We start from the raw sequence: 26,917 nt of genomic DNA, 5'->3' as shown, positions 1-26,917 counted from the left end.
TCTGGCTTCTAAGTGAAGAAGACCAGGAATCCAAAGGCTTCTTGCATTGGGTGATAACATGGAGAAAGAGGGATGGAAGCCAAAACATGCTAGATCTTATGAACCACAATGAATCCCCATAATAGCTATCTGAAGGTGAACAAAGAAGAGTTTTTATCCTTTATCCATCTAAATTGCATGGGACTCACCACCATAAACCTCCCAAGGGACTCTGAGTGAGAAGAGCTCCTCATGTCCCTGAACAAGGGACTGCACACAGGCTCATGTGAGCAAACATAAATATATGCCATGTGTTGCACAAAACAAACAGGAGAGGGCTACATTGATCTGGTCTTGGCATTAAACCAAAACCCCAATGGAAAGGTCCTGCACCCATGACTGACATTCCCACCACAAATCAACATATGGACCATAATATGAACTTATTCAAAGGGTCCTCTTCATCCAGTACCAACCACTTATGCCAGACCGAGTGAGGAATCTCAGAGTGAAGCCTTTAGCTGTAAGTAGCCCAATTTACAAATGGGTGACTATAAGGGTCATTCCTTGATGATATGGCTGGATGATGATTGACTGAGGGATAGGCAGTGCAAGCACCCCTAGAATGCATCAGCCTACTGAGGGAGCTTGGGGGGGGGGTCACACCACTCCAAGACCTCAGTTATGCTGTTACTGTGGCAGACCAGCATTAGCTCAATTAATCAGGGAAAATCTCAGTCCCAACATGGATAGTAAGGTCACACAAAAAGTGGACTCACTTCCAGCAGTCCTTCAAGGTAAGTCCCCATTGAAGAAGCTGCAACCTTCACCTCAACCGACAGGAGATGCCTTGCTGTCGGCACCAAAAGGAGCTTATTTTTACCATCTATTGAGTATTCAGACATGTTCCCAGACATCATAAAGAATGCAGAAAAAAATGGTTATAATTGCTGACATAAAGAATCAAGTCCCAAGCAGGGTAAGGTGCAAAAAAAAAAAAGTCAGGTGCAGGGCACTGGTATGTTTAGCTGTTTAGGAGGTGCATCATGGTATAGTCCTCACTAGTACAAATCTGTCACTTACTGCGAGAACTATCTGGTAGTTGATGCTGAGTGTTAAGGCTTAAGGTGTAGCTGCTGTGGTACAAGGTTAGATGCCCTCAGCCCTCATTTGTCTACTTTGTAACCTTGAGCAAGTCAGTTAACCAAACATTGTTCCCGGGTCACCCATGAAAAAGGACTGTGCTCCAGCAGGCCTACCTCATTAACAAATGGCTATTATTATTAATGTAGGAGGTTCTGAACAAAGACAAATTTCGATTGCTGAAAAGGATGAACCCTACTACATAGCACTTAAAAAAAAAAAAAAAAAAAAAAAAGGAATCACTGTGTTAGATCTCGCAGTAGCAGTTCTAATTTAAATTTCAAAAACAAATTTACTCATTTGCTTCTTACTTTTTCCTTACTTTTTAGTACTATAATCACTCTGCCACTATTCTAATGACAGGTCATAAACTACTGTTGCAGCCTTCCCACTTTTATTTGGACAGGTTTGGTAACAACTGATTAGCTTCCTCTTTGCCTACCTGCTGCGTGAAGTGGAGTCCGTTTTGTTTCATAATCCTTCACTATAATAGAGGAACCCTGATTAATGAGTGCTTCAACACACTCAGTATGGCCTCGAAATGCAGCAAGGTCCAAAGCTGTACGGCCTTTGTTATCTCTGACATCAAGGTCAGTTTGTGACTGTAACAAAACTTCCAAAGCTTGATGATGACCATTGTAGGCCTGCAAGAGACAAAAACATACAAAGACTTTAAAAATCAAGATTTTCCAATGTAACACTGTGCCTTCTGCTCTGTATTCATGTCACACCATATTCCAAAAACAAAAATCTTTAGCTCATTACTTATTTTCATTAGCATAAAACACTAAGTCGCATAGTAAAACAAAGACAATATTAATGAAGAATATTTGGGAGCACTTTTACCATAACAGTATCGGGAAAGAATCTGCAGTGGGACCAGATCAATTATACTTTATACTGTAATAGTTCCCTCTTTTTTCATATAAATGCAACTTAATTAGCAAATGTATTTGCAATTGTTGATGTATATTATTTAATGTCTGTTCATGATTACTACTGAATGTTTGTTTAAAAATGTTAGCAATATGTTGGAGTTTTTCTCACCAGGGTTTTTGACCAAAACCGGTAGGGCAAAAGCAAAATAAATAATATAAATGCATAAAATAATTAAAAATTACCCAGTTAAAGGAAAACTGCACCCAAAAACTAAAAAAAAAAAAAATCATGTTTTTCACCATATCTTGACCTTCTCTACTTTACTAATGTCTCTGTATCAAAGCAAGTGGCTGTTACTATTATCTAATTTGTTATACACAAAAACAGCCTGAACGGGGGCTGCCATAGGTAGCATGATTTTGTTCTGCAATCAATGCCTTTACCTCCCTGTTGTCACTTTAGAAGGACAGACAGAAATCCCTAAGAAGAGAGGATCATTTACTGTGGCCCCCCTCATCAGCTTACAACAGTACTGGGACGGCCTAATTCTGACTGTCAACTTCAATCTGTATTATTCATTACTTTGCTTCCTTTGATTTTTATTAGTGGCATCTCCGATGCAACATTTTAAGGGATGCTTGAATAACAGGCTTGAAATTTAGCTGAGTTAATTGCTCTTTTCAAAGTAACAACTGTAGTTCATATGACAGAAATCTGATCCCTGTGATTAAATAGTAGTTACTTGGGCTGAGATTGTTTGTGCTGCATTCACAATTTTAATACTGTAGCTAAAATCAGAGTATTTGATATTAACCTTCCTTCCCCCATCTCAATGACTGGTCTCAACAAAACACTGTATGAAATGCAAAAACGCTGGAACAAAATACCAGAAGCATGCAATTTTATAGAAAATACAGCGTAGAAAAGAATGTACTGTCAAATAATGGAAAAATGCCCTTCTCAGGGGTTTAGATAGCTGTCATTTGTGTCCTGCTAGCAACATCAAAATTCCTTCTATAACTGATCCCTTAAATCCTTAAATGATCCTAAATATCCTTATATGTGCCCTAAGGCAAAGGCATGTACCAAAGCCATTCTAGCCTGTGGGCACTGATAAATGGGAAAACTGGGGCTTGAATGGCTAAGTTTAAAAAGGCTCTAGGGCAACTAGCCTAGCAATCTCCTATGATCCTACAAATAACAAAAGAATATTTCTAAGTCAAACACACAAATATCAATGATAAAAATGATAACCAAAAAAAAAACAAGACTGCCTTTTGCATATACTTACAGCTAAGTGCAAGGGGCTTACTGTATCTGTTGAATCGGGGTAATCAAAAATTGGAGTTCTTTCAAGTAGCTAAAAAAAAGAGAAATAAAAACGTTATGAAGGACTGAATGCATCCAATTTTATAATAAGTAACACACTTTTCAAATAAATACAGATAATCAAATGATTTAGTCATTCAAAAAGGGCAGTCTGACTATGAAGTCTACACCTTGAGGAAAAAAACAAAAATTCTGCCCTATTTTTGAATTTGTTTTTCATCATCACTGTTACTTACTACACCTTATTATCCAGCATATGTACCATAATTTTCCCCAACTCTTCTATGACAACATGCTTCCACCACTCTTTCTCTAAAGCTACGCTTTTTTTTGTCAAGCTACCTATTAATTATATAGCAATTATACTGTAAAATGTTTTGTCAATCTGCCCATTAACTACATGGAAATTATACTGTAAAAATATGAGCCGTGGGACATTAGTTTAAAACAAGCAGTTTATGCCATTACAAGTTAATGCTACTGATTTCTGAACTGCTAAAGCGTCTCTCCAGAGCTGGGGAAGAGGCAGAATTCTATTAGCAATACTACCCAGATCTTCAACACGGTCTTTTACCCTACTTCCTCCAAGACTAATGTGACCTATTTTCCTCAAAACGTACTGAATTTTCAGGGCTTTTGACACATAAGCAAGGAATGTGTTGGCTCCATTGATGACTTCAGTTAAGAATAAGCCCAGATCATGTGTGTATGTCCTGTCCAGCTTTTTATGTTGGGAATACCGTCATGGCATTGTTAAATAGAATACTTGAGAACACATATCAGATTAGGAAACAAAATACCAACAACGCTTTATATAGAAATCTGTCTAGCAGTCCGGAGTGCCATACATTTAAATTTGGTATATTGGAAAAATTAGCAGTCAGCCCTAGGGGTGGGTGACCACAAAGTTTTGCTTGAAGAAAAAGAAGTGAAGTGGCATTTAATGTTGAATGCCTCTACCCCACCCCCAGGTATTAATGAAAATATTTCTTTGAAACCTGTTCTACAACTTAGAGCTGAATATTCTTATGTAGCCCAATTTAGATAGGTAATGGCGTGCATACAGAGCATAAGGTTTTACATTTATTATAGAAGTGTTCCTGTGTTTTTTTAACTAGTGTTTTTAGAATACACGTTTTAATGTTCACCTTTAGTGTTTTGTGGCGACTTACTGACGGTTTTGCTACTTGTCCTTTTAATTTTTAACAAGGTGTAATGAATGGTTAATTGACAATGATTTAGGCTATATAAGGGCATTTATTTGTTTATTGATTTTAGATTCTGATGAAGTCCTGTCAAGCAGGATGAAAGTGCTCAATCCTTTGAATAAAGTTTTTTATGCAGTAATATTCGTGGAACTGGGAGCCTTTATGGTCCTATGCAGTCCGTCTTAGCCTGTGATTTGCGGTTACTTCATACATCCAAAATGAAATGAAATCTTTCATCCCTTTCTGAACTATGAAAAGTGGAGTAGTAGAACCCTTTGTTTGTTTCTGAAGGACAAGTGATCATTACACGACCTATGAAGAGTACAGTCTAAGTAGGTCCAAACAGCTCTTCAGTAATGGCTTTCTATGTGAGTGGAGCTGTTTCCAAGGGAGGAGCTGATAACTCAAATATGGACTTCCAAGACAAAGTTAAAAAGCTAATGGTATCTGAATATGGTTCCCCAAGATGAGGTGAAACTGGATAAGTACCACCACATGGATCGACAGTGGTCAGGACTATGACTGCTTAGCTGGCACAGATACAAAAGACAGGACTATGTGATGCATAGAGTGCTACTAACTCAACAAGGAAGTTTATTTTTCCAAGATAAATGGATGTACAAAAGAAACAGAAGAGGCTGGGACTCGTACAGATCTTCCCACAGTGATCAAGACCTGCTTCTTCTTTTGGAAGTCCTCAAACAAATCCTGAAAATCTCTCCCAAAAAAGATCTCTTTCTGGAAATGGGTATCCAGTTTGGGTTACCTAAGCTAATTTTAAAACAGAGGAGCGTCTGCCATGCCATCTTACACAGGCACTTTCCAGACTCTGCTGCCCAAGCTGTAGTATCAGTATAAAGGCAGTTACAATGAACTATGTGGAAAACTCCTGTAGAAGTTATGGTAGGAGTCTTAACTAGTTCATCAACTCTTGCATCAGGAACAGCTGTCAGTTTATCTAGTGCCTGGATCAGCAAGGAAGATTTGAACCTGGAGAGATGACACTAAGAGCAGAGGAATTTAATGCCCCAAATGTCAGAGAACACCCTCTTGCTTACCTTATCCCAAAGTCTAACTATTAGGCATCCCATCAGTAAGGTGGAAATGTGATTTGGTAACAGAGACTTATGCTGGATCAAAGAGATCACAAAGGAATTAGCCCTGGATATATCATCACGTTCCCATTTCTCCCCTCCCCACACTCAGCTAGGGTATAAGAAACATACAACTTCTCTGAAGTAGACAGAGCAATATCCTTAAACATCTAGGCTACATGGAAAACATTCTGAAGGATAGGTTCCAAGGGATGAAGGATAGGTTCCAAGGGATGAAGGATCAAAGGTCCCCCTCCTTCTTGCCAGATACTCAAATTATTTCTGGAAAATGGGAGGCCGGAGCTCACAGTCCAGTTCTAAGCAAATTTCTTCAGCCTGAGATCCTCCTCAAAGGAAGGGTCATTGGGGAACTGCTGTATAGAGGCAAGTGTCACTCCACCTACTATGTCTTTCCTACAAGATACAATGGGTGAGGAAAAAACCTTCCCTGCCCCCAGCTCCAAGGTGGGCAAGTCCATGTTTATCACGTGTATGAGAACAATCAAACAGCACTCTGGCACCTTAGCACCTACAAAAGCAGTCACTGAAGGTGGAGTTGGGGTTGGACAGGCCTTTGCAGAACACAGGTCAAGCAACAGGCTATGTTCGGCAAGGGTATTCTCCTGCATTAATGAAGACATATCTTTTCTACACTGAAGAACTGCAACTTTCAGCCCGTGGACCACACATGCTATCTTGGCCATTAGCAGGAGCTCCCAAGTCCACCTTACCAAGGTGAGTGTATATTTACTGATATCACTGGTAAATCTTGCCCATCAGTACTAGCAGTATGTACAGACTGCAGAGATGGTCTCTGTGTATGTGCATGAGCCTAGTGCAATTAGTAAATTTCAATAGTTAAGAAAGGTCTTCTTGCTGCTTATTTGTACAAACACATGCAGTCTGCTGCTTAGTTTGCTAGGCATTAAGGCCCAAAGGCTTGCTATCTTCAACTCAGTTATGTGCAGTGTTTTTTTTTTCAACTGGCAAAAAGTTCTACAGAGAGTGTCTTGCTTAAATATGAAGTCAGTTCACCATTTATTTGTATTTCTAGCTACAGAAGCATTTGCAGGGATCTACAAGGGATGTGATGTTTTCATCTCCAAATATGCAGGCTGAATCTTTGAAACTCATGGTACTGTTTGAACTGCGATATGCACAGGCAATAGAGACACTGCTGCTATACATCCTGGCTCTTGGTCTGGTGATCACACGAACACTTAAGTCTTAATAACTTAGACAATGAAAGCTTTTCATTCTGAACATCAGGATAAGCATCCAAACTGTACGAGTGTCAGAAAAGAATTTAAAAATTGCAGATGACGGGCATGCCACATTAAATTGCCAAATCACAAAACCCTGCCTTTCTCAATGTGGAACGAATGGGCAAAATGTGAAACATTTTACTAATAATTTCAGCTATGAAGCTCACATCACAGTTAAGAATTGTTTCTTTGTATGCAAGTTGTTATTATGAATATTATTAAATCTTATTTAGATGGCCGCAGTGGTGCAGCAGTTAGCATTGTCGCCTCACAGCAAGAGGTTCTCTCGTTCGATTCTCGGCTGGAGCGCCTTCTATGTGGGGTCTGCATGTGCTCCCCATGGTCGAGTGACATATAAAGATATGCAAGTAGGTGCGTGCGTGAATGGGTGTGCCTTCTTTAAAGGCTGGGCATCGGGCTGGCAACTCGGCACTGTAAAAATCCACTGCCAATCATTAGCGGACCGGAGTTCTGCTGTGGCGACCCCTAACTGGGAAAACCCGAAAGACATTACTATTAAATCTTATTTACCATGACTGTGTTACAAAGTACTTAATGAAAGAGTGTCAGACCTCTTCAAAAAAGGCATTGTCGCCTCACAGCAAGAGGTTCTCTCGTTCGATTCTCGGCTGGAGCGCCTTCTGTGTGGGGTCTGCATCCGCTCCCCATGGTCGAGTGACATATAAAGACATGCAAGTAGGTGTGTGCGTGAATGGGTGTGCCTTCTTTAAAGGCTGGGCATCGGGCTGGCAAATCGGCACTGTAAAAATCCACTGCCAATCATTAGCGGACCGGAGTTCTGCTGTGGTGACCCCTAACTGGGAAAACCCGAAAGACATTACTATTAAATCTTATTTACCATGACTGTGTTACAAAGTACTTAATGAAAGAGTGTCAGACCTCTTCAAAAAAGGCATGGTCGCCTCACAGCAAGAGGTTCTCTCGTTCGATTCTCGGCTGGAGCGCCTTCTGTGTGGGGTCTGCATGTGCTCCCCATGGTCGAGTGAAATATAAAGACATGCAAGTAGGTGCGTGCGTGAATGGGTGTGCCTTCTTTAAAGGCTGGGCATCGGGCTGGCAACTTGGCACTGTAAAAATCCACTGCCAATCATTAGCGGACTGGAGTTCCGCTGTGGTGACCCCTAACTGGGAAAACCCGAAAGACATTACTTTTAAATCTTATTTACCATGACTGTGTTACAAAGTACTTAATGAAAGAGTGTCAGACCTCTTCAAATTGGAACAGTGTGGAATGTGGAATAACTAAGCCTCAAAAAAGGATGAACATTTCTCGTAATGAGGTATAGTTAATAGGTATGCTACACAAAAACAGCAGGTCTAGCATCTTGAAGTTTGGGTCACTGTTCATCAAATAACACCACAGGTACACAAGCCTGACATTCTTTAGCAAGTTCTTAAAGCCAGAAACAAAGTTACTATCATGTAAATGGGCTAAATATAACTCCAAAATGTAGTAACGGACAGAGAAAAGGATGCATCTTCATGCTAGTCCTGTGATCTTGGCACTTCTACAGGAAAGGAAGAACCAATTCAGGGGAAAAAGAAAAACATTAAACAGGGACGAACTTTAGGTGTACAAAAATTTATGCAGTCAATGGTGTGTCCAGAAGGAGTGCGGACAATTCAGTCAGTCAGACTTCAGATTTAGTCAATGGGGAGTCTCTGAAAGAGTTTGCAGCAAAGTATGCCGAGTTCCTGTTATGCAACAAAATGTTGCCATTAATAAAGATAGAAATGATGCAAGTACAATAGTTCCAAAATGAATTCTTAAGAATGATGCAGCAAAGTCTGTCCTGGAATCCACAGTCAAGGAAGATTTATGACATTATCAGACCTCTAAACCAACGAGATGGTTAGTTTTTGATACAACCTATTCTTCAGAAGGTTCTAATTTATGATGTTAGTCAGCATTTTAAGAATCCGTGGACATGTGTTGCAGATATTTTGGACCAATGTTGACTTATCTGGGGATCAGACACTTATGAGTTTCATTAACTCATCCAATATGTAAATGAAAACAGACAGGGCATACAGTTCGCATTACAGATGCAAGTTTTTTGGATACATTGGGATCATCAAGTTAAAGGACAGTACTGTTGGCACCAAACTATTTAGGATGCCGTTTTACAGCAATTCCTTACTTCATGCAGAGTGTGGTCACCGTAAGTTTGTCACTAAAAATATTCCCAGATCACAATTTTTAAGACTGCAAAACTGTTTAGTACAAAGCTGAGAAACTCTGTGACAGATTTGCTCATAGTGGATATAATAATGAAAAAATACCAAACTGGTTAGAACCTCAGTAGTCAAGTTAGAAATTCATTACAATCTTATGGCACACTCAGAAGACTAATTCACATCCACCACCTATGGAGGACATGTTAACAAGTTTTGGATATTATAAATAGGTATTGGGATATTTTAAAAAATACAAATTAAGTTAAGACCATCAGTGAAGAGTAAAAAAAAAATTTTTCAGGACTGGTAAATATCTATCTGGTTATTTCGCCAAATTTAAAAATAAATGTATTTCTTTATCAACAGAAAAAATACATAATGTTATATTAAAGGGTTTAGTAACTTACGTTAACATCTCATTCTTTAAGTTTATAATTAAAAATATGGACTTCAGATTATCTAAAACTGTTTTTTTTTTTCTATAAAATAGTTACCACTCGTTAAGAGTAAATGGGTGCTTTATATGGCTGTGTGTTCTTGCTCTGCATTTTATGTAGGCAAAATGTCTAAGATGTTAAATGTTAAGGATAATTGGAAATTTTACTGTTATCAGGGCTGGTCATAAAACCAATGCTTTATATAAGCTTAACTTAAGACAGTCTGAGGCAAAATTTATGTTTACACAGTTGAAAGGCTAGTGCTGGCAGGATTTGTTATCTAGAAAGGAACAGGAAAGGATTATTATCCTATGTGCATTATTTTCGGCCACGGTGGTGCAGCTGTTAGCGTTGTCATCTCACAGCAAGAGGTTATCCAGTTCGAGCCTCGGCTGGGGTGCCTTCTGTGCGGAGTCTGTATGTCCTACCTGTGGTCGCGTAGGTTTCCTTCGGGTGCTCCCGTTTCCTCCCACAACCCAAAGACATGCTGTAGGTGGAATGGGCACTCTAAATTGGCCCTAGGCATGTGTGTGAGCCTTCCGTGGAAGGTTGGGTGCCGGGCTGGCAACTCGACACTGTAAAACTCTACTGCCAATAATGAGCTGACAGGTGATCTGCTGTGGCGACCCCTAACCGGGAAAATCCAAAAGAAGAAAAAGAAGTGCATTATTTTCATCTATGTTAAATTAATATTTTTAAATCTGTACTCTATATAGGAACGTTATGTTTTTAAATGATCATCAAATGTCAGCATTTATTATTTGCTAAGGAAATATATCTAAATGTTTTGTTCACACAATCATTTTCCCTTAATAGAAATGCTAGTGAAGGGACTAATAACAAATGGGCTGCATGGATTTGTCATTCAGACAGGTGCAGTAGTAGATCATTGCATTAGTTGCTCTGTTTTTACTGGGATTAAACTTTTTCTTTTTTTGTACAATGAAGCTGTACGCTTTTTAACTGACCACTAGATGGCAGAATTTATTCACTGTATAAACCTGCTTCTGGCTGTATACATTTTAAATGATCTCTTGATTCTATATATATATATATATATATATATATATATATATATATATATATATATATATATATAGACATAGACACACATGCACACACACACACAGATGTAGCAAAACATCAAAGTACACAAAACGTTTCTTCTCAAATAACCTTTTATTGATTTTACAGATATAAAAATATTACAATAATTCCATGGGTAGGTAAAATGTCATTGTAAACAAAGAGAGGCATGGAAACAAAGATTAAAATACCTAAACATATATAAAAACTAAGTTATATACAAAATTTACAAAGGTGCTACCATGCAGTTAGAATAAAGTAAAAGAGAAGAAGCAATTCTATGAGAAACACGAGTGGATCTCCAAATAACCCAGGGAGAGGGAACTATAAAAATATCTCAGAAACTAGGCCTCGAACATAGTTGATCACTTAAAAATTTGGTCAATTAGGAGTTTCCAGAATTCTTGATAGTAAGCTTTTTTCTTGCCCCTTTTATGATAAGCTTTTGCGAGGAAATGTATTTAAATGCCATCTCTTTGAACCCCTTCCAACAAAGTTTAGTACGATATAACCAGTTTTTAGTGATGTATAATTTCACAAGAGAGCAGAGTGTAATTAGTACAGGATGTTTTAGTTTAGGTAACTTAAGGGTGGGTATGTGAAGTATGGCTGTTTCCCAGGAGAGAGTAGATTTGTGATATCCCATTTTTTTCTAGGCGTACTTTTAAAGAGCACCAACATTTGTGGGTATGTTTACACAACCATAATACATGAAGAAGGTCAGCCTGTGGAAAAGAACAGCAAGTGCAAGAAGGGAAAATTTTGGGATCAAATCTGTTGAGAACAGAAGGTGTGTAATAGGAGTTATTATTGATCATTAATTGTAAAAGGGGGATAGTTCTATGGTGTTTCTGATTGCTGATAGCTTTTGTTCCTCTGTAAGTTTGGTATCTTGTTTATCCCAGTATTTACAGAAGAGGCAAACCGAGTTATCCTTTACAGAGTTAATTAGATCGTAGGATCTGGAGAGCATTTTCTCTGGACTCGAGAGATTAGTTATAATTACACACAATCTATTAACGTCTTGGCAACTGGTGAGTAGATTGCCGAATTGTGATGATATTTCTCTGAGTTGTCGAAGTATAACCGTGTATTTGTTATTGACTTTGAGAATTAGACGTAAATCAGGGAGACATTTGTTCCTAAATTTGAAAAGATTCCATACCAAATAATCCTTGATGAGAGGAAAGTCAGTGAGGTTGACAGTTTTATTGCTGATTATAATGTTTGGATTTAGATGGAGAGGTTGAAGAAGAGGAAGGGTTTTATCAAGATTAATGGATCCTATCAGATTCTGGAACAATCTGATCTTGTGCTTCAGAGTATTACTTATTTTAGAAGTACTAATGGCGGCAGGGGAAAGAAAGGGGAGAGCTTTTGGGTTAATGTTGTTGGTAACTACATGTTCATCCCAGATTTTAACCCAGGAGGGGGTGTGTTATAATCTTCCTGGTTACAATTTGATATAGTCATAATTCTATTAGCACATATAATCATGTAATACAGTTGGAGATCTGGTAAACTGAGGCCACCTTTTACCTTGGGGTATGCTAACTTTGAGTAGGATATCCTAACTGATTTAGGAAACCAGACAAATTTGGCTAATTCTTTGTTCATTCTAGAAAAAAGACTATTAGGAATAATAAGGTTTGAGGCGTTAAATTGGTAAAAAAGTCTGGGTAGAACGTTCATTTTCACTATAGCAGCTTTGGATAACGAGAGAGATTAATGAGCTGCCATCTGTGGAGGTCTTGTACTACTTTGGACCATGCTCTATAGAGGTCATTCTGAATCATGGAAGCTTGACTGTGCTCAAAGCAAATTCCGAGATAACTAAGGTGATAGGTTGTTTGAAAAGGAGAGTCCGGGAAATAGTTGATTTTGTGGTTTGAAGGGTTGACTGGAAAAATATGCGACTTCTTTTGGTTGACCTGATAGTCTGAAACCTTAGAAAAGTTATTAACAGCATTTGTGATTTTTTTCCAGGTCAGTGTTGAGAAACTGAAAATATAAATTAAGGTCGTCAGCGAAGGCAGATAGCATTATTTTAGTATTTAGTACTTTGGGTATCGAGTGGTATGTGTTTTGTGAAATATATAAAAAAAAAAGGTTCAATGAAGATGTTAAAGAGGAAGGGAGACAATGGGCAGCCTTGTCTTGTTCCACTTGTAATCCTAATTGGGTTAGACATCCTTTTATTCACACACACATATATATATATATATATATATATATATATATATATATATATATAGGTGGAGGAATTATTGTACAGTAATTTTATTGTGTCTGAGAAATCTTTGGGTATGTTGAAATGAGAGATGGTTAGGAACAAAAAATCCCAATTTACTCTGTCAAATGCCTTGCAGGCATCTAGTGTCAAAGCATAAATTGGGTTCTTGTTTTTTTTTGTAATTTGCATTAGCGAGTCAAGTGTTAGGGTGTTATCCCATGTGTGCCTGTTACACATAAAACCTGTCTGATCTGGGGATATTAAATAAGGCATAACTTTTTTAAGTCTATTGGCCAAGATAGAGGAGAAGATTTTTATATCAACATTTATTAGGGAAATGGGCCTGTAGTTATGGGGATTAGCTTTGTCGTGTTTATTTTTTAAGATCAAGGTTGTTTTCAAGTTATTCCAGTGCAGGTCGGTTATCCCATTGTTTTTAATGAAGTTAAACACTTTTAGAAGAACAGAAGAAATTATTTGGCTGAAAGCTTTACAGAAATTAGTAGTGAACCCATCAGGGCCAGGGGATTTGCCAAGTTTAAGATGGCTAATGACCTCTAGTAGCTCTTGAAGTTCGAGAGGTGCAAAGAGGAGAGTTCTTTGATTTTCAATCAGGGACGGGAAGATAACATTCAGATAGTTCTCCATATGAGAATTTAGAGGGTTATCTCCTTTTCTACCACAGACATCCGAGTAAAGATCGTAAAACAACTCTATGATTTCAGAGTCTGATTTATAAAATTTATTTTGGTAATGTAAGATGGAGATTCTGGAAGAACCATGTTTATTGCTAATTATTCTCACTAGTGTCTTAGATGGAATTTGCGCCCATTCGGAGTATGTAGCTATGAGTTTTTATTCTTGAAGGGAGTCATTTTGTTGGTGGAGTTTTAGTAATTCTTTTTGAGTGTTCATGATCAAATCTATCTATCTCGGGGTCTGGAGTTAATGTATGTTTCTTTTCTAGGTTAGTTAGGTTCGAAATCAGTTTAATTTCCTTCTCCTTGTTAAGCTTTTTGTGATATGAAGCCTTTTGGATCACGGTCCCTCTTGGTTTAGCTTTGCAAGCCGCCCATTGGATGTCTAGGGTATTTGAGACATCTCAAGGTTGGTGTCAAGGTCTGCTAAAGTGTCTTTGATTTCTTGGATTATGCCTTTGTTGTTGTTGTCTCTTTCGGCTTTTCCTGGTTAGGGGTCGCCACAGTGGAACTCCGGTCCGCTAATGATTGGCAGTAGAATTTTACGTGCCGAGCTGCCGGCCCTGATGCACAACCTTCAATGAAGGTACACCCATTCACGCATGTCTCCACACAGAAGACGCTCTAGCTAAGAATCGAACAGGACAAAGTCTTACTGTGAGGCGACAATGCTACCGCAGCACCACCACCGCAGTGGATTATGCCTTTGTTAAACAGTAAATTATTGTTTAATGTCCAGTTACCATAGATGGGTTTCGAAGGCATTCTATTTGTGAAGGTTAGATTGAGAGAGATTCTGGCATGATCTGATAGGAATCTAGGCTCTGAATAGAAGTTTATTCTAAGATTCGTTAAGGATTCTAAGATTAGGAAAAAAGCCAAGCGCGACCAGGTGTTGTAGCATTTCAAGTAGTATGTATAAATGTTGTCTTTAGTTAGATTACCACTAAATGAGATTAGATCTATAAGGTTCAAATCAGACATTAGTTCCCCCAGAGCTAATGAGGCTTGGAAATTGTACGAGGTCAAATTACTTGTGCGAGTTAAGGCCGGGTCTATGACTGCGTTCCAGTCTCCACCTAATATACACTGGTGATTTTGGAATGTGCAAAGAATGTTATAGATCGTCATAATGAAATCTTGTTGTTGCGTACAGGGACCATATAGATTTAAGAAAAGGACTGGTTTGTCAGAGTCGGGGTTTATGGATGTGAAAAGGCACCATCTCCATTTTTATCAAATTTAGATTCTGTGATCACCCCTTGGAATTCTTTTTTTGATTATAATGGCCACTCCCTTTGAGTTTGAGCTGTCGCCCGCTGCTATTATAGATCTTATCCATTTTCTGTTAACGTCCTTCTCCCAGTCCTCTGAGCATATGAGTTTCTTGCAAAAAACAGATATTAGCCTGAGATTTAAACATAAGGTGCAATAGCAAGTTTTTCTTAGCTTTATTTTGTAGTCCCCTTATGTTCCATGAATCAAGGCTCCACCCCATGGTCAGTGAGATAGAGGGATTGAATGGTTAAGAGCATGATTGTCCAATTTTGTTGGGAAATGTCCCATTACAGCATATAGGTAAAGAGATAAAATAAAAGTATGAGAAACGTTGGTTACGGAGTTCCACATCGTACTCTGATCTATTATGCTTAGAATTACAACTATTAAAGTAGCACAGTACTCTTTCGGACAAAACCCGGTGCCTAACCACCCAAACCCCCCTGATGGAGTAAAACAACTTAGACAGGTGCTAAAACAATTTAAGTAACGATTGTGACAATGCAAGAAAACAATTCACATTTAACCTTTTGAAAAAAAACATTAATAAGACCAAAAACACTAAACATATGTACAAAGGTATACTCATCCATAGATTGGTCATCTTAAACCCCTACTTCTAAAAGACCACGAGCATCCTCTAAATGTGTAAGGTTAGGAGAGGTAAGGAAAATCCTCAGAGGCATTTTATTACTCTAAAATAACTGAGTAACATATATAAGATGAATAAAGCTCACTGGCTAGTGGGAAAAGAAAAACACCAGGTGATAACCATCATGCAGGTTAACTACGAGTATAATATAGTATTGGGAGACAGCAATTGGCTGAGCTCTAAAAAAGGGTAATGTAAATCAAAAAAGTTCAGTAAATATGTATATGCGTTTAGCAGTGCATAAATAACAAACAAGGAGTACGTTAAAGAATTGCAAGTTCACAGAAAGAATGAGAAGAGAGGAGAACAGAGAAGGAAGGAAGAGACAAAAAGAAAAAAATAACAGAAAACCACATTATAATTGTGTATGATGCCCAGAAGTATCTTGAGTGGCTTCTGTTTATACTATATTGTGGGTAATAACTGGGACAGGTAATTGAACCAGCCTTGCAATATAGTAACTATTCTGATACACAGTATGACTATAGAAGAGCTATGTATAGGAAGGAATAGATTTTGTTGAAATGAGTCAAGGGAACAACCCTAGGAGTAATCTTCTAAGATTTAAACAATTAGGATTACTAGGTTAAGTAGCTTATGGAGGTCATTATAAAGGAGAAAACAAAGCAAGTACATGTTTCAGGGTTATTATTCACTCTACACCAGTCACAGAAATCTATTAGCTAAGGCAAACAACAAAAAGTCCAGGTGAAACTGTGTCGAAAATGCAGATAACTGACACCGAGATGACTTGATAAAGTGTTGCCTCGTTTAGCCTTATAAACGCTGACCAGGATCAGTTGGGTGATTGGGAGGGTAGAGTCAGCAAGGAAGCGTGAAATCGGCTGAAAAGGGCACCATTATGCGCATTCAATAGTAGGTAGTAGGGGTTCAGAGCCCACCTGCTATCTTATACAAATAAACTGTCAACACTTCAATGTCAGTGGGATGCAATGGCCTTGGTGATCTCTGTAGTATGTGAGTAAGAAAGCTTGGCTGTGGTTTCAAGCATTCTTTCTGCATTTTCAGTGATATGGTGTTCACATGGTTCTGACTTTTGTTTTTGCCTAGTGATAGCTTATAAGCATGGATTACTGATGTATACATAGTTGACCCTGTTCCAGTATGTGTTGTGTAAGTTATTTTGCATCACAAAATTACATTTCCAGAACTATTTCCTCTTACAAGTCCCCTTTATTCAAGTACCTGCTTTTGTTTTACTGCCTGATTTTGCTGAATAGTGGCTTGTGGCAACAAGGACTAAAAAGGTTTAGAGTTGCTGCTGCCCACTAAAAGGCAAGAAAAGCACGAACCCTTGCCTTTTAAAGTACAGTAATCCACGCTGTGCTATACCCGTGTTAATGTGGGGCAGCAGACCTGCTAACAACAGTCTTCTATGACATAATATTGCATCATGGCACTAGATAGCAAAAAGCTTTCACCAATGAAGAAGTACTGTCGAGTTATCTAGAGTCTACCTGTCATGCCGTTCAAGCCTCGCAACAATAAAAACCTCCAATATTTAAAAGTAGCAGATAAATATATCGGACAGAATGAGGCATGGATAACTTGTATGAATATGTCATAACGCTTCTGTCTGCTGATTGTTGCTTCAAAACTGGTTCGTAGAGTTGTTGCCGATAATTCCGGTGGGGGAACCGGTGTGCAGGTGCATTGGGAAGTTGCGATGCAAATGGGTCCTCGTTTACAACAAAATGTAACCAATTTGGTTCCTAGCTTTAACTCTTTAACCAGAAGTAACCGAGTGAATCTGGACTTTAAAGGTTGCTTAAATACCATATAGATCTACCGAAGGATATATAGAAAAGAGGATTACATTTTCCGATGAGTAGAAAACCAGAGCTTGACCTTCACTAATGGATCACTATGTTATACAAGATGTTACAGTTCCGGTGATTTTTGGAAAGCTTTAAGGAATGCATCTTTTGCCTCTTTAGATGAACTGACGGCACATCTTGTTTCATTGCTGAAAAAGATTAACGTGCTCGGGTACTGCATTTGGAACTTTATTCCCTTTTTAATTAGTTCAGCACAGAACGGAGATAACTTCTGTCTGTTTTCCTTGATGGAGATTGGAAGGTCTTGTGAGAAGGTTAACTTGTGATTATTCCAGGTGAAGGATTTTTGTTTTTTGGCCGCTAAGAGTATTCTTGAGTGTCTTGAAAGTTAAGTAGTTTGGTGTATACTTGACGTGGAGCTGTGGAGTCTTGGCGTTTGTTAAGGGCGTGATGGGCACTTTCAATTGTTATGTCCGATGTGATACCCTCCAAGCATAAAAGCATCTCAAAGATCTGCTTGGTTATGCTTAGAAAGTCAGGATTTATATATTTCTCAGGAAGCCCCCTAATCAAAATGTGTTGCACCAACTTCTTGCCTCAAGGTCCGTTAGCTTTTGCTGCAGATCATTTAGGGAGGTCGTTTTGGTGCGAAGCTCATCAAATAATGTTTGGATTTGAGATTCATTAGACTGGGTTTTGTGTTCAAGTGTATCCACCCTGTCAGCAATTTGATTAATAGTGTTCCCAAATTTGGTAAGTTGCTCGGAGAACCCCTGAATAGCCCATTGAATGGGTTGGAGAGCTCGTTTAAGTTTGTCCATGTGGAAGTTTGTCTCGACTTTGACTTTAGCGCTGGATTTGTTGGGATCCGACATCTGTTTGTTTACTTTCTGCCTCTTGGAAACTACTTCTGTCTCTGGAGAAGATAATGCTGAGAGTTTGGTTTTCGTAGTTTGTGTCTCCATGGTGTCTAGTTCCTTTGCCATGATGATTTGTTCCTCCATTGTATAACTGGTGTGCTATGAATAGCTTCAGGTCCTTAGGATACACGTGGCTGGAACTGCAGGACAGGCTGAGGGCTAAATAAGCTGATTTTTTTCTTGGAAGAGCTAGTTATTCCAGTAGTCAAGGATTCTGATGTTGTGGTTGTTTTTCTTCTCTTCAGAACGTACCTTCTGTAGTGTAAAAGTGAGGATATTCCTTGAAATCTATAACTGAGGTAAGGAGCTCTGTGGAGAGGGTGTACACTAGACGACCACCATATTGGAATGAAAAGTACACAAATCTTGAATAGCTAAGTATCTATCTTAAAAGATCAAATGCCAAAACACTGGAAAAACAAGACACATTTTTTTGCAGGGGGCAAGCCTCCCTGCACCCCCCCCCCACTAATTATACATACCAACTCCAAGATCACTCTACAGTGAGGAAAGTGCAAATTCCTTAATCCCCACTGCTCAAATGAGTTTCGATCACATTGGCATAAAAATACGTTTGACATTATGAATATATATGACCCCTTGTGAGCTGGATTTTTACACTAATGAGTGTTATGTAGTAGCTGAAAATTGTCACCTGTTTAGCACTTTGGAATCAAGGGAAAATTCATGGCAAGTGTGTCTTGTGTAACCATTACATTTTGCTAATATTCACCCTTAGGCTGTACCTCCCCTCTCTAGGAAGGTTAATCCAGTCAAGCCTGAGGTGAATTTATGACTATACACCCAGTTACCTAAGTCCCATATGAAGGAAGATAGTGTATCAAGCTGCATGATCTGTAGGGGGAATCTATTCCACAGGTAGGGGAGGAACTGAGTAATGAACCTTTCTCTCCACTGTGTTTCATTAATCTGCTGAGGAAGATTTAGATCCTTGGTTCAGTTATTTCTGTGACTGTTTGACTTCTGTGGGTTCAAGAAATCTAGGACTACTGTGTCTCTAATTGTTCAGAAGACAAGGTATAGATTTCTCCCTGAGGAGTCTCTGTGACACTGAATAAAGGGGCAGCACTTCCAGTCTTTTCTGGTAGCTTTATTTAAGCCAGTGATGATCTTAGTTAGGAAGCTTTGTTTTTTTTTCTAATCATTTAATACGTCTCGTGAGAAGTATCAAACAGAGAGGAGTATTGAATGACTTATCTGATCAGTGCCGAGTACAACATGAAAACGTCCTCTTTAGAGCTGGATGAGATTTCATTAGCAGTTAGCTGTGCCAAGTTGAAGGACTTAGTGAATACTGTTGCTACGGGTCTATTTTCAAATCCCAACTCCCAAATGACTGACTTTCATAATCCTGAGAGGAAAATCACTAAGCTGCGGAAACCCAAACGTTGGACGTTCACCAGGGTAAGTCAAACTTGCCTAACAGTAAACGGAACTCATGCAGAGGCTGTCTTTTCTCCACTATAGTGAGATCCCGGATTTGGTATATATAATTAGAGGGTGTGTGTGTGGGGGGGTGTAGCCCCTGGCTACAGGGGCGGGTGTTCTTACCTCGGTGTGAAGTCTGTTTACTGTTGTACAGGTGATGACTTAGCTTGGTAAACATCCGATGATTGGGTTTCTGTGGCTTTGTGATTTTCGTCTCGGGATTATGAAGTTGGTCATTTGAGAGTTGAGATTTGAAAGTAGACCCGCTGCTACACAGTAAACAAATGAGAGGGAATTATCAACCCAAGTCTCAAGGTCCCTAACTACATTCACACTTTGAGGTGGGGTATTATCAATAATGTATGGCTGGTGGGGAGGGGTTGTCTACCAAATACAACAATATTGTACTTTTTAGCATTTAATGTGAGCCCATTTTAAGTACAGCAGGTAGTTATGAGTGCAAGTTCGTGATGGAGAGTTTGGGCATCAGAAAGGGGTAGGACAATGACTCCTAGTTTGCAGCAGTCTGCAAATTTAGCCACAGGTCTTTATTCTTTGTATGGGGGACTGAAAAACAAATTACCAAATATGAGAGCCCCCAGGGCAAAGGTATGCAGAACACAACAGCATGTACACTTTATAAAGTCAAACTGCAGCAGGTCTAGCCTGATGAAATTTTTAATACTAAAGTTAATCAGGTCAGTAATAATCCGTTCCATGGCTTTGCAAATCAGACTGGTCAAGTTGATAGAAAAGTACTTTCCTGGGACAACTCTTATGAACTGGAATCAGCTTGTTGTTAGGCTCAGGTTAAATAGTTAATGGTGCAGGTTAGCCAAGGCATGTTTATTACTGCTGATTAAAGAGCACGGAATATTTTTAGGCCCCCTTGAGGATGGATATATATATATATATATATATATATATATATATATATATACACACACACACACACACACACACACACACACACACACACACAAAGGAAGTCTTTTAGTCTTGGAAGTATTTCTGGATTTGGACTGCACTCTCAATGCATGGTCTTTAGTAGTGATTGGGAAGTTGAGAGATTCAGGGATAGGTTATCTGTCTATACTCATCTCCAGACTGAAATCTTCTAGTGAATTTGTTTGCTAGTATACTGGCATTGTGAAATGATGGGTGTTATTTCTTAGTTTCCTGATGTAGGTAAAGAAGGATTTGGAGTTGTCATTGGCATTCAAAGCGCGCCCAAGTTTATGGCTGCTTTAACTGAATAATAATTTTCAAATTTTTAGTCAATTTCCTTATATTGCCCTTGACTTTAATTTTTTCCAGTCAAGTGACCTTATTTGAATAAGTATTTAAATATGATTTTTTTACTCAAAAATATTTTTATTTTTCTTGTTAATGAGACAATGATTAATATATTATAATATAATTTGAAATTAAATTAACCAGAAAAATAAACTGTATACAATATGTACAAAGGCCTGAAATAGAGTTAAATATCACATTCCTAGATAAACAAAGGAAAAATATATGAACAACATCAATTTCTTTGAAGAAAGTCAGACTCTATCTGGAAAATGTCAAGAGTTACCACCTTCTTCCAAGGATTGCTGACAGTTTTGGATGGATCCTATGTTCTTTAACTTTGGTTTCCATACTAACTACTTCTTTTAGAAAAGATAAGTCTTCAAAAAGCAGTGCATCGGTGGATTTCCATTTTCTGGTTATGCTTTTCCTTGCGACTGCAAGAACAGTCCAAAGTAGAGAAAGACTGACCTTATTCAAAGCAAGACTATCACCAACATTAAATAAAATTAAAGACTTTGACAATGAAAAGGAGTCCGAAAACAAAGCTTTTAAAAAAATCATCTAGGTCACACCAAAACTGTTTTAACAGAGGATAGGTATAAACACATCAAGCCAATCAGCTTTACATTCTTGCATGTATCTCCAACAAGAGATATTATTATTGTTTTTACTAAATTTAGATAATTTGTTTAGGGTTAAGAATGTTCTATGCAACATTTCCATGTAAATACATGACAATATTGTAACCAAGATGTAAATCTGACAGATAAAATTTGAGATTTGTTCTCATGAGAAAGATATGAAATATGACTCATAGTAATATGATTCCATTATGTATCTTGTGGTTTTATACTGTAAATTTTATTTGCGTTGATGGATCACCAAGGTGGATACTACTGGGACTGTTAGTTACATACATTTATCCAAGTTCCACAAAGGAGTTCTGTACGCAATATCTTCTGTGACAATGTTTGGAGTGATGCTGCCATACATGAACTTTGAGACTTGGACATAGACTTTGATGAGATTTGTATGTTTGAAATCCTTGTATTTTAACATAACGGCTTTAGTGATTTTGAGGAAGGTTACGGAGCTTATGCTCTAACTTAACCAGGGAAGGGAGATACCAGGCAATTTGTGCACGCTGAAAGTATATTCTTAAGTACCAGGTCAAGAATATTATATCATCTAGTAGTACTGACAATCTGATCACACAGAGTTTTTATTTATCAGATCCAAAAACCTTTGGGCATATCTTACACTGGAGGTATACATACAGTCAAAGTTTCACAGAATGAGGTTTTAGTTTAGGTAGTTTATCAAACACATTTAGAAACCCTAAAAAAATTCAGGGACATGGAAGGTGTTCAATACAAGACCCACTGGAGTCCATATGGATAGAAATCAGCAAGAAAAGGAGAGTAGTATTGCTGGAACTGAATTCATCCTCAAGTCTTGGCAAACACCATCACATGGTGGACTCCGTTATCACAAAATCTCACCAAGATGACACTGATACACAGAAGTATTTCATATGGCATATATCATGTGGAACAGTAGGGTGAAAAAAAAAAAAAAAAAAAAAAAAGGAATTGGGTGCACAGGTCCCAAGATAAAAAAAAAAAAGTGCAGAATCCTGGTGTATGCATCTGTGAAAGGACTGGAAAAAAGGCAGCGTATTTATTTACTTATTTATTTGCATTTGTTTACCAGGATACTCTACTGGGCCGCAAAGGGCCCATTTTCAGTGGAGGCCTGGGGAGGAAAACTGCATAAATATAAAGTACATAAGGTATATACACAAAGTAAAATACAACGCAATGGGTACCATTTAAGAGTATATACAATGAAGGTAACACATTTAACAACTGGATATGTAACAGGTACAATAATAAATTGATAAAAATAGATGTTTCTGACTGTAGGAGCAGTAAGGATTACATCTGATATTAATGCAGAGTAAATGCAAAACATTAATGTTAGTAATCAGAAGTAGGGTCTATATTAGATGAACAAATGCTTAAAATGTCGAGTGAGAACGTTCATCAAAGCAAAACCCCAAAATATCAAAACAAGGAGTTTTGAAAAGCTATAGTTGTCCAGCCGTCAGGAAGCCAACGGCTGATGGCTACAATGTACTGTACACCATTACAACCTCTCCAAAAAAACAACAAAAAAAACAAACAAACAAAACAAATCAACAAATAAAATAAAGTGGGGACTGTGCCCCCCCACCCCCCCTACTTAAATATACCAACTCCAAGATTGTGCCACAGTGGAGGACTGTCATAACATCACACAAGGTGAATGTCGAGACCGCACCACAGTGGAGGAATGTAAGAATGGTGAGACAGGGTGAACGTTCTGATGTCAGCTGTTAGCTTCCTCACAGCTGACCAACTGTAACTTTTTGAAACTCCTTGTTTCGACATTCTCGTGTTTCGCTTAGATGAACGTTCACTTAAAAGCTGTTGAGCATGTCATACTTGACATTTTAAGCATTCATTCATCTAATAGGGAACCTCAGAAGTACATGTTAGGATTTGAGAGGAGGAGACAAGGTGCAGGTGCAAATCCAGACAAAAGATAAGTAGTCTCTTAGAGAAGTTTTGAAAGTGGCAGAATTTTGAATAGTCCAGTGTAGAATCCTCAAAAGATGGAAACATTCTTACAACAAAGTAAGGCCAGGCTCAGGTGGAAGATCAGTTGTAGAAGGATGTAGATGTCCACAAAAAACATACACACTTACCAAAAAAAAAAAAAAGAGTCATAACGATGACAAAGTGGGCTACTGAGGATAAGAAAGAAATTAAGCATTATTACCGTTATGCCAGAAGCCCACAATTTCCACACAGAAGTTACTTAGATTAAGAGATAAATTAGATAAAAAAAATACTTGCACAAGAAAATTTGTTAAAAGCTTCAAATAAAAAACTGTATTCACTAATACAACAGATTTATGAAGAAGACTACATAGACAGATGAACTTTGGGTTGCCTGGAAAAAGAAGCGACAGAGAAAGTGCAAAAATATAAAAAAACAAAACCCATAGATTTTTTTTTTTTGAAAGGTATAAAAAATAAACATGTACATGGGAAAGAAAAAGAGATCTGGTATGATGTTATATTTATGCAAAAGAGAATGCTGAACTTATCAATACAAAAAAGAAGGTCAGATATCTGGAGAGAAATACAGGCAAAGGCACCTGGAAATGGAAAATTTCACAATATAAAAATAAGACGACATAGAGAGATGTAGAAAAAACAGGACTTGTAAGATGGAAAGAAGTTGAACAGAAAAATGGAAGTTATGGATTATCACTGAAGTAAATGATTTAGTCTGGAGAAACCAACACAGGCACTGTTGCAGCATGATTGAATTATGGGTTCCAAGTTTAAGGAGCAACAGGTAGAGCAGGAGGCATCTGAAGAACCTTTGCAACAAGCTGATGCTCTGGAACCTTCTGTATGAGACTGGTATGAAATTCCAGTTGAAGTTGCACAACAAGAGAAGGAGCAGGAAACAGAGGCAACTCTGGCACAGGTAATGTTGCCGAGAGATTGGCCAGAGTGTTTCTATATGAAGGCGCAACAGATAAAGCAGGGTGCATTGAAATATGAAGTTTACAGGAAGATTTTCTGGAACTTACTGTGGATTACTCACAGGAAACACACAGCATAAGAAGATGTTCTCAGTCCAGAAGAAAACGATTTAAGGTGATTTAACAGAGATGGACAAAAATATTAAGACTGATGAAAGTAATAGATTAGAGAGAGTAAATAACACCCAACATATGATACGACTGGTAAAACAGATGAACCCAATAATTAAGACTATTAACACTATGTGACATAACAGAAGTAAATATAATATATTATTGTGCAGCTAAACAAATAAAGTGTTGCCACAAAAATGGAGAATAACAAAGGTAAAGAGAGGAACAAGTAAAATGCCACTATGGAAACATCAAATAGAGAAAATTATAAAGTAATTAAGAAGTATTACTGTTAAAAGAATATAGAAAAGTGAACAGATCATCAAAAATACTTAAAAAAACAGACGCGTTAAAGCAACAAATAATATCAAAACACACCAGTACTCATCATATACTACTGCCAATAGTAAACTAACAATATCTGCACAGGCCTCAAAACTTGGACGGTATGCAGATACATTTAATGGAGAAGTAATAAAATAAGAAATTCAGTGATGACCCAAAATGATTTTATAGAGAATTGGGAAACAAAGTAAAAGGATTAGAAACACCACCAAAAAGGGAAGAAATAGCCACATTTTGGAGAAGCATTTATGAAGACCCTGTTAAACAAAGATGCTGAATGGATATAAGAATTAAAAGAAACAGTACGGAGCTCTAATGTAGAGGATACAATATAATGTAGATAAAGTGAAACAAAATTAAGAAAATCTCCTAAATGGAAAAACTTAGGCCCAGATGGAGTACCTAATTTCTGGCCAAAAGCATTAATATCTTTACACACAAAGATTTAGCCCCGAGTATGAATTACTTAGAAACCCATCCTGAACAGACATCAGTTTGGTTAACAAGAAAAATGATGCTCTTCCTTACAAGTAAACTTGCAAACCATCTTAAGAACTACAGACCAATAACTTGTCTCCCGACAATATATGAACTAAGTACTGGCACTGATACAGAGTTTACAGTTATTCAGAAAAGAAATCAATTATGGCAAACAGAACAAAAGGGTAACAGAAGAAAGTTATATGGAACAAAGGATCATTTGTTGCTAAATAAAGCCATAAAAGAAAATTGTAAAAAGGGGAACAACTTGCATATGGCAAGTATAGATTACAAAAAAATGATTTCATTGCATCCCATCTTCATGGATAAAAGAATGCTTACAGATTTACAAGACACACCCAGTACTGACCAGTTACATTATAATGACCATGAAACAGTAGCAAACCACTCTGCACTTGTGCAATGACAAATGACAAATTATCATCCCAGGGATAAAAATCCAAAGGGGAATATTCCAGGGTAATTCTTTGTCACCAATGCTGTTTTGTTTTGCTCTTAACCCATTAAGCTGTTACTTAAAAGAGTAAGTAGCCTATGGTTACAATCTGGTGCCCAGAAAACAACCATATTTAAAGATTTTTCATCTACTTTTTTGTGGATTACTTAAAACTGTACAGTTCATCAGATGTTAAAATACAACTACAAATTATTACAACTTTCTCAGATGATATAAGAATAACATTTGGTCTTGATAAATGTGCAAAAGCAACATCTGAAACAAAAAAGCTGAGGCACCAAGAAAATATCAACCTGGAACACAAACATGATGTAAAGTAACCTAAGCAGGAGGGAGTGTATAAATATTTTCGAACAGATGAAGGATCAACAATAAAATGAACAAATATGAGTAAATCTCAGTAAGGAATACTTCAGAAGACTAACACTGATACTGAACACTGCAATGACATCTAGGAATAAATGCAAGCTATAAATCAGTTTGCTCTGCCTGTTTTGACTTATAGTTAGAAAAATGTTTCATGCTAATCAAATGATATATAAAAATTAATTTATACCAAGATTATACATTCCTCGCTCTGAATGAAGTGCAAGCCTCCTCGAAATTGATTACATGTATAGATCTACAGTTGTAGGACTGTATACATATCTGCTGACCTCACCAGATTCAAACATACTCAAAGTTTTGGTACATGGGGAGAAAAAGTCTAAGAGGACGTTTGTTTAGTTTAGCAGAAGCATTTCAATGTAAAGCGGGAATGGAAATCAAACTAGAAGTGGACAAAGATTGCATAGCAAAATAATCGACCAAAAAAAACAAGAAAGAATATATGGAGAGGGATCAGACAAGAATGAAAGAAAAAACAAATATAGTGGCAAGTACAGAGAACTCTTGGAACAACCTCATGTTGACCAAAATTTGACGAAGGATTAAAGGCAAATAATTGATACTA

General features: G+C 37.7%; 1 protein-coding gene across 3 annotated transcripts in view; it reads right to left on the bottom strand.

The window, feature by feature from the left end:
* Positions 1-26,917, bottom strand: part of ANKRD44 (ankyrin repeat domain 44) — a 1,254,083-nt gene that overhangs the window by 259,485 nt on the left and 967,681 nt on the right. For all 3 annotated transcript variants that reach the window (XM_044060611.1, XM_044060613.1, XM_044060612.1), the window contains 2 exons: positions 3,293-3,361; positions 1,565-1,766 (listed from right to left, as the gene is read on the bottom strand). In XM_044060611.1, the coding sequence (XP_043916546.1) occupies positions 1,565-1,766; positions 3,293-3,361 (271 nt within the window). The remainder of the gene's footprint in view (positions 1-1,564; positions 1,767-3,292; positions 3,362-26,917) is intronic.

This window comes from Protopterus annectens, chromosome 2.part0 (assembly GCF_019279795.1).
Source record: "Protopterus annectens isolate FY-2018-M chromosome 2.part0, PAN1.0, whole genome shotgun sequence".
Lineage (NCBI taxonomy): Eukaryota > Metazoa > Chordata > Ceratodontiformes > Protopteridae > Protopterus > Protopterus annectens.
This window is presented reverse-complemented; position numbering and strand designations above follow the sequence as displayed.